The sequence below is a fragment of the Lethenteron reissneri genome, chromosome 17 (genome assembly GCF_015708825.2).
Source record: "Lethenteron reissneri isolate LAM-NWPU_2019-01 chromosome 17, ASM1570882v1, whole genome shotgun sequence".
Classification (NCBI taxonomy): Eukaryota; Metazoa; Chordata; class Hyperoartia; order Petromyzontiformes; family Petromyzontidae; genus Lethenteron; species Lethenteron reissneri.
Window position 1 is genome coordinate 2,450,201 of NC_083795.1, and position 13,532 is coordinate 2,463,732.

The 13,532-nt window shown below is 43.2% G+C and overlaps 1 protein-coding gene across 2 annotated transcripts in view; it reads left to right on the plus strand.

Moving 5' to 3' along the window:
• Nucleotides 1–13,532, plus strand: part of ARMH3 (armadillo like helical domain containing 3) — a 94,341-nt gene that overhangs the window by 49,228 nt on the left and 31,581 nt on the right. For both annotated transcript variants that reach the window (XM_061552835.1, XM_061552836.1), the window contains exons 18-21: nucleotides 3,166–3,235; nucleotides 7,118–7,178; nucleotides 7,634–7,722; nucleotides 10,714–10,796. In XM_061552835.1, coding sequence (XP_061408819.1) covers nucleotides 3,166–3,235; nucleotides 7,118–7,178; nucleotides 7,634–7,722; nucleotides 10,714–10,796 — 303 coding nt within the window. The remainder of the gene's footprint in view (nucleotides 1–3,165; nucleotides 3,236–7,117; nucleotides 7,179–7,633; nucleotides 7,723–10,713; nucleotides 10,797–13,532) is intronic.

Consider the following 13,532-nt stretch of genomic DNA (forward strand, 5'->3'; position numbering starts at 1 on the left):
CAAGGTTATGTACATGCACCTATATGTTTTACATGAGCTCATTAATGTGGTTGTCATAATATATGTACCAAGACTTGTATAATGCAGCAGTTAGGCTCAGAGGATTCCTGTCAAGATAAATTTCAGGGCATCTAACCCTTCCAGCATTCATGGAGGCATAACTCTGATGGTATTGTAATTGTGAGTAAATTGGCCATTACAATGGGCACACATTGGCCTGCACACATGTCTAATGTTAAGTTATTATTTTACTTTAACACAAACGAGGATAACATGCTTCTCTCACGATAACCCACGGCGTCTGAGCACGCAGGTTGGATTCAGTCCAGCGAACCCTTGACCCCAACGTCAAGCACAGCAATAACCACTTGGCCACCCAATAATCAAAACACATACACTCAATGGCTTGTGCGTAACATTGTAAATTGGTTTTCTTCGTAACCTTACTCCTCGGCTTATTATTAACATTGCACCCCCCCTCCCGTGAAGCCATCATCCATATCAGACTTAAGACCAATGGGATATAAATGGGCAAAGTTCAGTGTGTTAGCTCACACACTCGCCTATTATCTCGCACATTCATGTATATCTCGAGCATGCAACATACTGGAGGTACTATGAACACACCAGCACATTAAACAAGCACACACTGCGCCTTTCACGCACGTGTTTATATACAGCTGCTTGAAAACATGTCAACTGGTAACTTAATGGCATTCCTGCTTTGATTTCACTTTCATTGTAAAAAAAATTGTAGCATGCGTTACGCAGCGTGAGTTTGAAAATATACATTTAACACGTAGGCTTTCGCGACCAATATCATCCATAATAGAGGTTTTTTGGGTTAGATCGCGTAAATAAAATATTTATGCGAAATATATAAGTTAGTTTTTGTTGTTGTTCCCAAAGCATGTTTAAAATTAACTTAGATTGCTGCTGACGTACTCTCTTTTAAATGAGTACGAAGCATTTATGTTTTAAATGAGATGCAAATTTCCATCGCAAAAAAAAAACGTTGTCCCAAATACACAGAATACGCTGGCGGCTGTCACCACTCCATGCTGTTCAGCTTTGCCGGGAGCCAACATTGCAATCGGACGCCTCATTTTTGGGTTTCAGTTCAGTCTGTGCTCATGAGTGTGGCAATAAAAAATTGCTGACATTTAGCTTCTTGTTTGTTCCAGCACGTTCACCAATTAGATACAAATGATCTGCCATCTGCTTGAAGTAGAGCTAAAGGGCTCATGACCGTCAGGAACGTTATGCCATAACCCACCCCATGCTACGCCATATATTGTATTCGTTGTCACCAGCACTAACATACCTTTAGAGCCATCCCTGTGTGTATTCACACTGGCTCATGTCATCAGAACCCTCGGTGGATAATATGCACAGTTTTACCATCCTGTAGCCGTGCGTTTTACAGCTCCTGTAGGGATATAGGGGTGACACATAACCGTTCTTTATTTTTGTTCCTCCTCTCCCCAAGATTGTGGTTGACCGAGTTAAGTCGATGCAAAGTCCAATGTCCTGTCCCTGTTTGGTATCATTGGACACTGCCTGCTGTAGTAAAAATAGATGTGGGTATTTTGCGTAATGTTTTGTTTCGTGCTCAAACTTTGCCTCCAACCCCAATGCCAAAGAACGACATTTTATTTTCAAATTCATTATCAGATCAGGATTTTTTTTTGTGAAGTCAAACTCGTGTAAATTCAAAAGATGCTGGTGTGATTTATGTATTTTCACTTGATGGAAGTCACGGCATTCATGTTCCAATTGGTATGTGCATCGACTGACAATTTCAAATCCAATTAATACGTATTTCAAACTGAATTGTGCAGCTAATTGCTTTTGAGTTAGAGGAATTTCTGGTTACTTTGATAAGGAATTCCATGCCGCTGTGATCTACAGATATGTCACATTATGATACTATGCTGTATATTGCTAGAATGCACAGACGATTAATCCTAACAAATGTTATTTATTGTAACATTGTTTTTTTCATTGGACCTCCTTTGCCAGTACCAAAATATAATAATCGGGTTTTTCCCCTTTTTTCTGGCAACAAAACTGAAACCTTTTTACAAGGATTCATGTCTGCATTAACCACAATACTTGCGGTCAAATGCAAAAAAAACACACCATGATAATATATGCATTGTCCTTGAAACTGATTGGTCCACACCAAGGGACGGCTTTCTTTTGAGCCTCGACCCAATTGGTGCTCGACCAGAGGATGCCAGAAGAAGAATATAATCATCCCAGAAGGCGACCTCTGGTCGAGCACCAATTGGGTCGAGGCTCAAAAGAAAGCCGTCCCTTGGTGTGGACCAATCAGTTTCAAGGACAATGCATATATTATCATAGCGTGTTTTTTGTTTCCATTTGACTGCAGGTATTGTGGTTAATGCAGACATGAATCCTTGTAAAAAGGTTTCAGTTTTGTTGCCAGAAAAAAGTGGAAAAACCCTATTATTATATTTTTTTTGACAAGGGTTTTCACTTTTGCATAACTCGCACCCCTGAGCCTTTGCTCATTTAATTCCCTGATTATTATTAAATTTAGCACATATTAGATTATCAGCATCTTTCTTTAACGGGATATATTTGGAAGTGATTTTCTTATGCAACCACCACCCGTCCTTAGGATGTGACCATCCGTCCCTCCCAGTGATAATCCGACATTCTGTTCTGTGGATGACTACTCTTGACTACTGATAAAATCGGGCAAACATAATCTTCCCTAAATTTTTACTTAAAACTTTCATGACTGCAGGAATTCATATTATCGGTTCGTTCAGTAAAGTCAATTAGATAGAAAATAAAAATAAAAAATAAAATAAAAAATTCTAATAATAAATTGGAAATAATAAAAGCATTATTTCTTATTTTTAATTTATTTTATTTTCTATCTACGTGACTTTAACCGAAAGAACCAAGAATATAATCATCCCTGGATGGATGATGGCTGCGCAGACCCCCAAAAGGGATGTGAACTTGCGATCTTTCGAGTCAAGCGCTCTTAGGACCATGCAACACACAGCTGGATAGACTATATAAACAAAAGGTATTGGCTAATCAACGTCTACTAAACATAACTAAACAGTTTAGAAAGCGATACCATTAATCATCCCCCTTGTGACCCACCTTCCCCATCTCTTGCAGCCAATGCGTCACCGCAAGAAGGTTGTGGACAAGAATGTGCCGTCTCGCCCACTGGCGTGTGCCGTGCTCGGTAATTCCATCTTGTAATGTTTTGTCCAATACAGTCAGACTCTCCTGTGTATTTTTTATGTGTGTGTGTGTGCGAGACATGAGGGGAGCAGTAGTGGAGCGGTTAGCGCACTGCGCTACGAACCCGGCGACCCTGGTTCGATTCCTGCTTACGACCAACACGGTGATGATTATCTGAACTTCTCCTGGGCCTCCCCTAGGTCGACTCAGCCTCAAATGGGAACCTGGTGCGGTGTTTAAACATCGCCACTGGGGAGACAAAGACGGCCAGGCGTGGTGCTGGCCACCCACCACCTCGTGTGCCGTGTCGGCCTTCATAGGTGCTCACTAACAGCACTTTCCCCAAAGTCTGTTAAGGCTATATGGGGGATCTTTGTCTTTGTGAGACAGGAACACATGAAGCACTGCATTTGAGTGGGTCATAATGCACTGTGGTAATTATGTATTCCTGCAACTTGGAGTTAGGGTACATGGATCACACCAAGATCGAATGAAATGTGTTGTCTTAAGTGTTTTTGTGTGGTGCATGGGAAGCGGTAGTGTAGTGGCTAGCACACTGTGAACCCGGCGACCCAAGTTGGATTGCCGCTCACAGCCAATAACAAACGGGCGGATGTCTTCTATGTTGAAACCAAACCTGAAAATACAGCAAATAAAAAAATAACAATATTTATTGCAAAGGGATTTTGTGGCCACCCTTTTAGTTTCATTCTCAGCCACAGATGAGTAGGAAGTGCCATCTGAACTTGTCTTGGGTCATGCCGAGGTCGACTCAGCCTTAAATGAGTACTGTACCTGGTGTTCCCCATTGTGAGTGTGGTATAGGTCATGCCACCATCTTGGTATAGGTCATACCACCATTGTGAGTGTGGTGGAGGTCATGCCACCATCTTGGTATAGGTCATACCGCCATTGTGAGTGTGGTAGAGGTCATACCGCCATTGTGAGTGTGGTAGAGGTCATGCCACCATCTTGGTATAGGTCATGCCACCATCTTGGTATAGGTCATACCACCATTGTGAGTGTGGTAGAGGTCATGGCACCATCTTGGTATAGGTCATGCCGCCATTGTGAGTGTGGTAGAGGTCATGCCACCATCTTGGTATAGGTCATACCACCATTGTGAGTGTGGTGGAGGTCATGCCACCATCTTGGTATAGGTCATGCCGCCATTGTGAGTGTGGTAGAGGTCATGCCACCATCTTGGTATAGGTCATACCACCATTGTGAGTGTGGTGGAGGCCATGCCACCATCTTGGTAGAGGTCATACCACCATTGTGAGTGGTAGATGGTCATGCCACCGTATTGGTCACTAGTGCCAGGCTCGATGGGTGTGCTCCACAGCAGCACGACTTGGGGCAATGTGAATTGAGTATATGCCTGTAGGAGGCAATTCGTAAGATCTTATTGTTATATCTTTGCACTTTCCTTAGGTATACCAGTTCTCTGCAGACAAGAATTCTATAAAATGCCAACAAAATACATTTCTTGAAAAAAATAGTCAACAAGTATATTATTATTGTGCCTAGCAGATAGTATAAATGTTGAATGAAGTAGAGTTGATTTGATATTCAAGATGTTGTATAGCCAAACAAAAATGTATTGCCACTCCCCCTTGAAACCTAAATCGTTGATATGCCAAAATTGATTGTGTAGTGCTCATATTTTTTCTTTGCCAAAGTGGCACTTTTGACATGGGGAAGACACCCAATAAGTAATGATTCATGCAGTGTCTGGGCTGATAAGATCAGCAAGATGGGTACAGATCAGTGCTTTTTGTTCCAAAATAGTTTCCAGCTTGGAAAAGCTCCTACATTTTGAAAGCCCTTGGTCATTAAAGAATTTAGTTTATATGTGTGTTAGCAACACATGACTTCAAATTGCATGTAATTAAGTCTTTGTTCTGCACACAGCCGATAGTCTGTACAGGTTAATGCAAGGAAGCATAGTTTTCTAAGCATTTAAAAAAATTGATATTTCAAAAGCATGTAATCACCGCAGGATCTATTGCTTGATCTGCTATTTTTCCTTGCCGTAAGGCATGCGACCGCTTCACGTGATGCACGATGTACACTAGCAGGTGCCAATTGATATATATTACAAGTTTCAAAATTACATTCATTCCACGGCCACAAGGCATGCATTGACGCTGGTGTTATGCAAGCAGCAAGTTCACCAACTGTTTGTCCTTTTAATTCGTTTTAAACCCTTCTTTCCTGTGAGAATACTTACTGGGATGGTTTAGGTTAATGAGCGGGATGCGCTCTCTGTCAACTATCTTGATTTGAAGCTTTCGTGACTGCCGAGTCCAAATTGTCGATGAGATTATGATGTTCCAGAAGCATACAGACAATGATTCAGGTAAAATAGGTGGAAAGCATTCTCTCGTTTAGTTAATGGTCAATAACAGCAGCAATGACAGAATGGGGACAGTAATGTCAAAATTGGTTCTCATTAAAATGTGTGGATGTTTAGAGTGTAATATTAACATTGGCATAAAGTATCTTATCCTGCAGCGTCTTCAGTGGAGTGTGTGTGTTTGCAGATGTCTGAGTGTTTGTGTAAATTGCATGATGTATATCTGTCAATGGGTAGTGCTTCGTGAACAAAGTGTGTGATGGCTTCTCAGTAAGTCAAGATACTTAATTCTGCAAGCGACAGGATATGTGCGATATTTTTTGGTAAGATTGTGTCGTGAATGGGGAATGCTCCGAGTACCCGCGTGAAATATTCATGTTTGCCGCTGGATAGCAAACACGTTGCACATGCATATATGTTGGCGCCCTTGCACAACTGCATATAGTGGCGAGCTAATTTTTTTAAAGTTTTTTTTTTTTATCCTCTTGTAAGTACAAGCGAGTGCAAAAAATGTTAAGAGAAAACCTTGAAGCAAACAGGTTTTCATGTCTTTCGTGCATTGTTGGCCTGCAGCTCACGCCAAGCAAATGCACTTTAATCTCGCATCATCAACGGCGATGGTATTTGGGTCTGCCGTTATGAGCCCGAGCAGTGAATCGAAACACGAGGGTTCTCGATTAAAGAAACGTGTCACGTCACAGACTTGTGTCACAAAGGTCATGATGATAGTCTTCTGGGACGTGCAAAGACTGATAAGAATTGCTTTCCAGCAAAATCTATAGACTCGTTACCCAATCTTTTATGTTGTGCCTTGTTGAAAAACAAATTGAAGCGTGAGATTTATTTAAATACCATGGACTGTTGGGAAAGAGTGGGGTTTCAGCACAGTAATTAATGCAACATTTGCCTAGCTTGGATGTGATGTTTGGAACATCCGCATGCAGACTGCACCTATTCCCTTTTGAGATTCACAGCCAAGAAGCAGATACAGTAAAACCTTGGATTGCGAGTAACTTGGTCTGCGAGTGTTTTGCAAGACGAGCAAAATTTTAAATCAATATTACTTTGATGAACGAGCGAGGTTTTGCAATACGAGTAGTACGTGTATACGCTTTGTCTGCCGAGCGTCACGTGATCACAACTGACATACGAGTGCTTTGATATTTGAGTGCTTTGGATTACAAACACGTTTCTGGAACGAATTATGCTCGCAATCCAGGGTTTTACTGTAATGTAATTGTTGTTCTGATGGTGACGCTGTTGCTTGTTATTCCGCAAAACAGATACTTGACATGCTATAGGCACGTTTTGTCATCTATCCTAACAGAGGAGGACCAAATGTAGCTGATTACATTTATTTACATTTGACGTGGTTATAGTACTGTCACCCTCCTTTGGGGAAAAACAAATCCTTCATTTGATAATTTATCCTATTGCCGCAGTGCCTGCAGCATCTTGTCACTCGGTCTTGGCATGGCGCTGAGATTCTCTGCAGTCGGTAATTGTTTTTACGTTTCTCTTTAGACCTGATGGTGGAGTTCATAGTAACGCACATGATGAAAGAATTCCCGATGGATCTCTACACGTAAGTTGCCAGTGTGTTTGTCCTCTGTGGCAGTTTTTGCATTGTCATAGTCATTGCCACTTTTGTATCGGGGTACCACGATGGCGAGATGTTAACTACATCGCCTGGTATGCAGGAGATCGGTCCTCCAGTTTTTATCTCCACATTTCGAATCAGCATGCGTTTAGAGTATTTCACTGGATGAGTTGTATCTAAAGTAAATGTTTCTCAGTAAAATTAATCTGCGATGGATTCAAACGTGACATTACACTCTTACAGAGCACAGCATTCCCTGACTCGGTGGGTGATGATGTATTGTAATAGAGCACAGGAATTTAAGCGGTAATACACTTCCATTTTGCGTGACATTTGTCGTAAAGTCAGCTCACATGTGCTCAGTGGTGCTGGCAATCTGCTGCACCCTGCCAGTTTCTGACATCGCTCTAACACGCCAATTCCCCCCCCCCCTCCCTTAGGCGCTGCGTTTCAATCTCGCACAAGCTCATCTGCTATCAGAAGAAGTGTCGCGTTCGTCTGCATTACACCTGGCAGGAGTTCTGGGCCGGTGAGTTTCAGCCAAATTCTTGCCTTGATGGTCAGTGACTCTGTGCATGTGGAACTTCTTTCGCACCGTACGTAGCCAACCGTGCTAGTCGGAGGTGTGCGGGGAAGGATGACACACTGAACACTAAAAGCAGTTCTAAAGAAAATTAGTTTTCAATCGAGATTTAAAAGTGCATAGTTCTGCTGACTTCGCAGGGATTCGGAGGAAAGCGCTTCCACTCTATGAGAGCGCGCTTGTGTTCTTGTATACTTATGCAAGCGTGTGTGCTTTTTCCCGTGCACAACTGCAAATGAACCTTATGGCGGAACCCCGGGTCCCATAAGCCCCTGGCTCTCGCATAAACTGCGTTGCGACGTAATTTTATGTCTGTTGAAGGTGAACGATACGGCAATCTATTCCTCTCGACGAGCTCTACGCGATGCGCTAATCAAAGTTTAAAAGTTTTATTTATGACTACGTCAATTTTGGCAACGACAGGTGCTTGGTGAAGAACGAGAGGATTGATTTCTGGTGGGTCGCAGCGTTTATGTGCGAGGTGGGACGGAGTCGCCAAAAGTAAATTAATTATGATTTTGACTTCCGTTTATTCGGGACCCCAGGGTCCCGCCATAAGGTTCAAATGTGGAAACAATTAAATATGGCCTGGGTCATATTTGGAGCAGTGGCAATTTTAAAGTTTGATTCGGGGTTCAATCAACCGATCTTCCCTTCAGGGTCAATAGAATTAGGACCATTTCATGGCATTGTTGACAGTGGTTGTACTGTGAAGAGATTTTCATCTGGCCTTGAAAATTGGGAATTTTCACCGTTTGCTCAGGGCCACGCTCAGTGACGTGCGGCCACCCCAGTTTTCGTGTGAGCAAGGAAACAACGCTGGCTTTGATCATCCGCCGAAAAAAAGCTTCATAGCTCATGGGATTCCTCCACTGTTAATAAATATTCTGATACTGGTAGGAACCTCCTGGTTACACCAGCCCACAGGGGATTATTGTGTCCGTCCGTCCGTCGTGCATCCAAAAATGGGAGCGGTGGGGCTGGGTGGAGAGGGAAGGGTGGGGAGGGGCTGGGTGGGGAGGGTGGGGAGGGGCTGGGTGGGGAGGGAGGGGCTGGGTGGGGAGGGAGGGGCTGGGTGGGGGGTGGGAGGGAGGGATGGGGCTGGGTGAGGAGGGGCTGGTCACCTCGTGGTGCCCTTATAAAACTCAACGTTTAACCTACTCTACTCCGGCTTGTGCCCGCCCTCACAGTCGGGCATATTTGCGGAATACACCACGCCGCCGTTGACCCTGGCCATTGACCGAGCAACCCAACGTTCCTACCAGCTCCCTCTGCAGGAATGTGTTTCTGACTTTTTTAGAAAAGCGATTCACAAGATGCTTGGGATACCCAGCAATGATTTGTTGTAGATCGATTTAAAATGTGGGAAAGAATTGGAAAGCCTGGATAAAAGTCACCCGTAATAATTACATTTATATAGTGCTTTTCATCCAGGATCTCAAAGCGATCGTAAAATGGAATGACCCTCAAATTCCACACAGAATGACTCAGAACCTATTTGCTGTACTGCTTCATACAGCTGACTTCCATGTGGTGTCACAGGATGGCTGATTCTCTGCGCCAACAACCAAGGAAGAGTGACTTTCGCACATCGAGTACCTTCATCTATTTTGCGATGTGTTTTTATGCAATAAATTTATTTAGCAGACGTTTGAGTTTGTAGGCATCATTATATTGCTTTGTTTGTAATAAATAACCCCTTTGTACCATGTGGGGAAATTGCTGCAATTAAGTATCGATCGTGAAAATCTCATCATTTCCCAGTTGTGACAAAACTAAGATTTTTGTAATGTCAACATTGATGGGAATTGATTGGCAATTCGGTATGTGACATTTTTCTAATTGCAAATTTGACTGCCCAATATAGATAAAAAAGCCCCCCCCCCTCCCTTATGTCGACATGGCTCCCAGACACCAGTGTTGATGTAGCTTCTGATGTAAGAGCGTTCGACAGAGTGAACCCCGTATTGGTAGTCCGAATGCATTTCCTGTGATCGATTTGAAACCGAAAGACATTACAATGCTACTTGAAGCTAGCACTGCACCAGATAGCCATAAGCTACATTTGTTTTGACATATACAGCCACTTATGTTTCACGTGTGCATAAATATTAACTTACACAATATATATTAGTAATAATCATTTTTTTTATACTCACTCGCAGAAGATCATGCAATTTTCCCCAAGTGTCATCGGTTAATAGACCAGGGTAACTGGTACGCACCCCCATACACACACACATATTCACAAACTTGCAATAAATGAACCAAGCACACATACATCATGTATAGTGCACAGTGGGGGAGATCATTTGAAATGTGATATTGCCCTTCGGCAAATCTGTACTGGTGGTAGCCTTGCATCTGAACACGCACGGTTGAATCGGTCGTTGAGTTGTAGTCACTATGAACGTTTTCAGACAACATGTACACAAGCCCCTGATAAACCATAAACACTGCTCCCATTTTGACTTTTTCCATGCAATGTGAAAATCCATGCCACTTTAATGAATGTATGCATGGCATGCTTACGTTTTGTAAACATGTCGAGAGGGCAACATATTTTTTCAAAGGAGACATGGGGTAAATTCAAAACACTCAGGATGTGCAAAACATTCCATTTGCCCATTGATTGCAACCGCTGTCAGCTAATTTACACATGACACTTGGTGGGCCAAAATGTTGGTATGCCACGGAAACGTGCGCGTGTGCACGCGCGAGGTTTACGTTTGATGCGTCTGCTTAGTCAAAAGCTTCCCAAGATGTCAGGAAGGACCATACAACGATATAATTATATTTTGCTCAATGGATGAATTTAATATTATAGCCAAGTGAAGTATGTCCTTTGTAATTGACCCCCCTTGCTGAATTGAGTGATGTGCATGTTTATGTTGTAATGCTCGGTGCTGTGTCCGTGCGTTTTTGTTTCTGGGACAGCGCTGATCAGCCTGCTCAAGTTCCTTCTGTCCAACGAGACGGCGCTGTTGAGCAAGCACAACATCTTCCCACTCGCCCTGCAGGTAGCGTACCTTGTCCAAACCTCCCCTGCTGCTTCCCTTCCTGTGCAAAGCCACATTCATGTCTGTATGTGTTGAACTTCTTTCGCACCGTACGTCGCCAACTGTGCTACTAATCGGAGGTGCGTGTTGAGGGAGACCGAGGAGTGTTGCGTGGGAATCTGGCACTTCATTGGGCAAGTATGCTGACATGTACCAGCTGGAAACATTGTGCCCTGTCCATGACAATGGAAACTAGCATCATAATCTTTAAACAGTTTATGGATTCATCAGCAACTTTGCTTCCCGAGATTTTGATAAAAGAGTAAACAGACTTGCAATCACGCATTCCTCTTGGAGCACTGAAATGTAATTTTTTGAAAATGCGATGCAAATGTTTAAGGCCACTTCGGGCTTGAGTTTACATGAGGACATTACTGATGCTTAGGCTGACAATACTTAACCGCCATCATGATTCACAAATCCTGTTGTTTGACTGAAAATGAGTGAACCGATGTTTCTGACAATGGCCTTTGTTCAACCGCCTTTCTTCGCTGCGATGAAGGACCATTGCTGGAAATTTTAGGCCGTGATGTGTTTATTTAATTTGTAGATCAATATTTAATAATGCCGATGGCAATAAAGTGTTTTCAGCGCATTGTCTCTACGCCGTAGCCCAATTAGTCCCAGAAATGCTATTTAAAGTTGAACTATATGCATGCATTTGCTCACTTATTGACTCAAGTAGGACGAGTTTACACCAAGGGTACAATTCTGGTGGTAGTTTTTACAATTAATGTATTAATATAACACATTTATGTTTTCTATGGCAGCTGCTCGTGTAGCGTATAAATATAACCACATAAACAATGGGCATGTTTATTTTCTAAACAGAAAAGGTTTCGGTTTGGTGTTTTAACATCTTAACACCTGTTTTGTTGCCAGACAAAAGGGGAAAACCTATTCTCAGAAAGAGGAAGTTAGTAATTTAATTTATGATATTTTCAGCCATTTTTAAAAATCCATTTATGAATGTATTTCACCACGCTGGCCACTGTTGATGTCAGCCATGGCCTAAAATAGAATGCAGATTGCTGGGTTCATAGTACAGAGCACCAACCACTGCGCTTCACCACGCCACCACTCCGGTATACTCGGAGCAAAAAAAAAAGGGAAGATCTTGAACCTGGACCTCAACAAAAGCAAGGAATCTATATAATGGGGCAGCACAGGAAATGATCAACTTCCCAATGAGCGAGGCATCGACTTGGCGCTTCGACAGAAAGGGTTTACTGCTGGAGTGGAGAGTACGTGGAGGGGAGGAACGTGAGTTGAGAGCGGAGAGGTAGGAGAGCACGTGGAGGGGAGTAGAGTGAGAAGAGAGCGGACGAGAGTGAATCGAGAGGGGAGAGGTAGGCAGGGCCGAGTGCATGAAGGACTTCGATGATGGCGAGTACATCTTGGAATTGATCCAAGATGGGGTTCAGAGCAAGTGTATGGGATTGGGTTTCGAGCGAGTATAAGGGATGGGATATTGGGGGGGTGTGGTCTCAATTACAGGTGTGGGTGGGAAGTCTGGCATTGGAATTTTATCTTGTTATTTTAGTTACAATCTTGAAATCACAGTACATTTGAATAGTTTTTGAAAGTCACACGTGCATTGCAGAGTGTCAGATTTAGCGAGGCACAAATCAAGAAACAGGATGCTCTAAATTCACTGCAATCTCAATGGGCACATGTCAGGCCCCAGAGTGAGCTTTTCTTAATAAATGAATTAGACTTTCACATCATCTAGTGCTCACGTTGTCGGCTATCCTAATCAACGTTGAAGTGTGGACGCATTAATAAAGATGCTGTCAGTCATCATCCGCATTGTCCTGTAAATGCATTGTGAAACTTGGAGCAGTTGCTTCATATCTCCGTATGTTGTGGGAAAGAAGCCACTCTTGAGTGACAGCATGCGACGGAATGCCATGCTTGTGAAACTGGCCCCTTTTGCCATGGAATTGTGTAATTTCCATTAAGGACAGGTCTACACTCAAATTGTCGATGCACTCTTTCATAAAAAATGTTGTAAAAATTAAATCTGATAATATATATGCTGTGTCTTAGTTTAGTATAGGCACGGCGAGATATATTCTTGGTATGACGTTAAGAGACAGGAAGAGGAACAGGTGGATTAGAGAACCACGCAGGTTTAAAGACAACATTCTGGCCGTTAGGCAGGACACATCACAAGAAGCGATTTGAGGCAGGTGGTCAAAATTTATGATTACGTGGCAGCCAAGGCGGGGAACGCACCGAAAAGGATGTCCAGTGGGGAGATGGAGTAATGAAATCCGCCCGTGAGCTGGGCGGATTTCATTACAGGACCATGAAAGGTGGCGGTGGCTTGGAGAGAGACCTTAATTCAGTCGTGGATTGGCCATGGCTGAATATGATGAGAGCGATTTTAATACTGTGTTAGCCTTTTAGTTTTTCCAATGTCCTTTGATGAGACTAGGGATGGGTGCTATAGCTGCTGCTGGTAGAGATGGTGGCACAATAGGGGGTACAGGTGGCACATCGACCAGTCATCTCAGTCAGTCGACCCATGGCACCTGGGTCTGTCCCGTGACCTCCTCCCAGCGGGCGTTCGACACTTCACGTGGCCTTAACGTGCACATAGCCTGGCACAAGCGCCGTGGTGACGTTACCGCCACTTAGTGGCGGTATGGCGATTGTTGTTGTTGATGGTAGTGGAAAAATGGACTCGATATG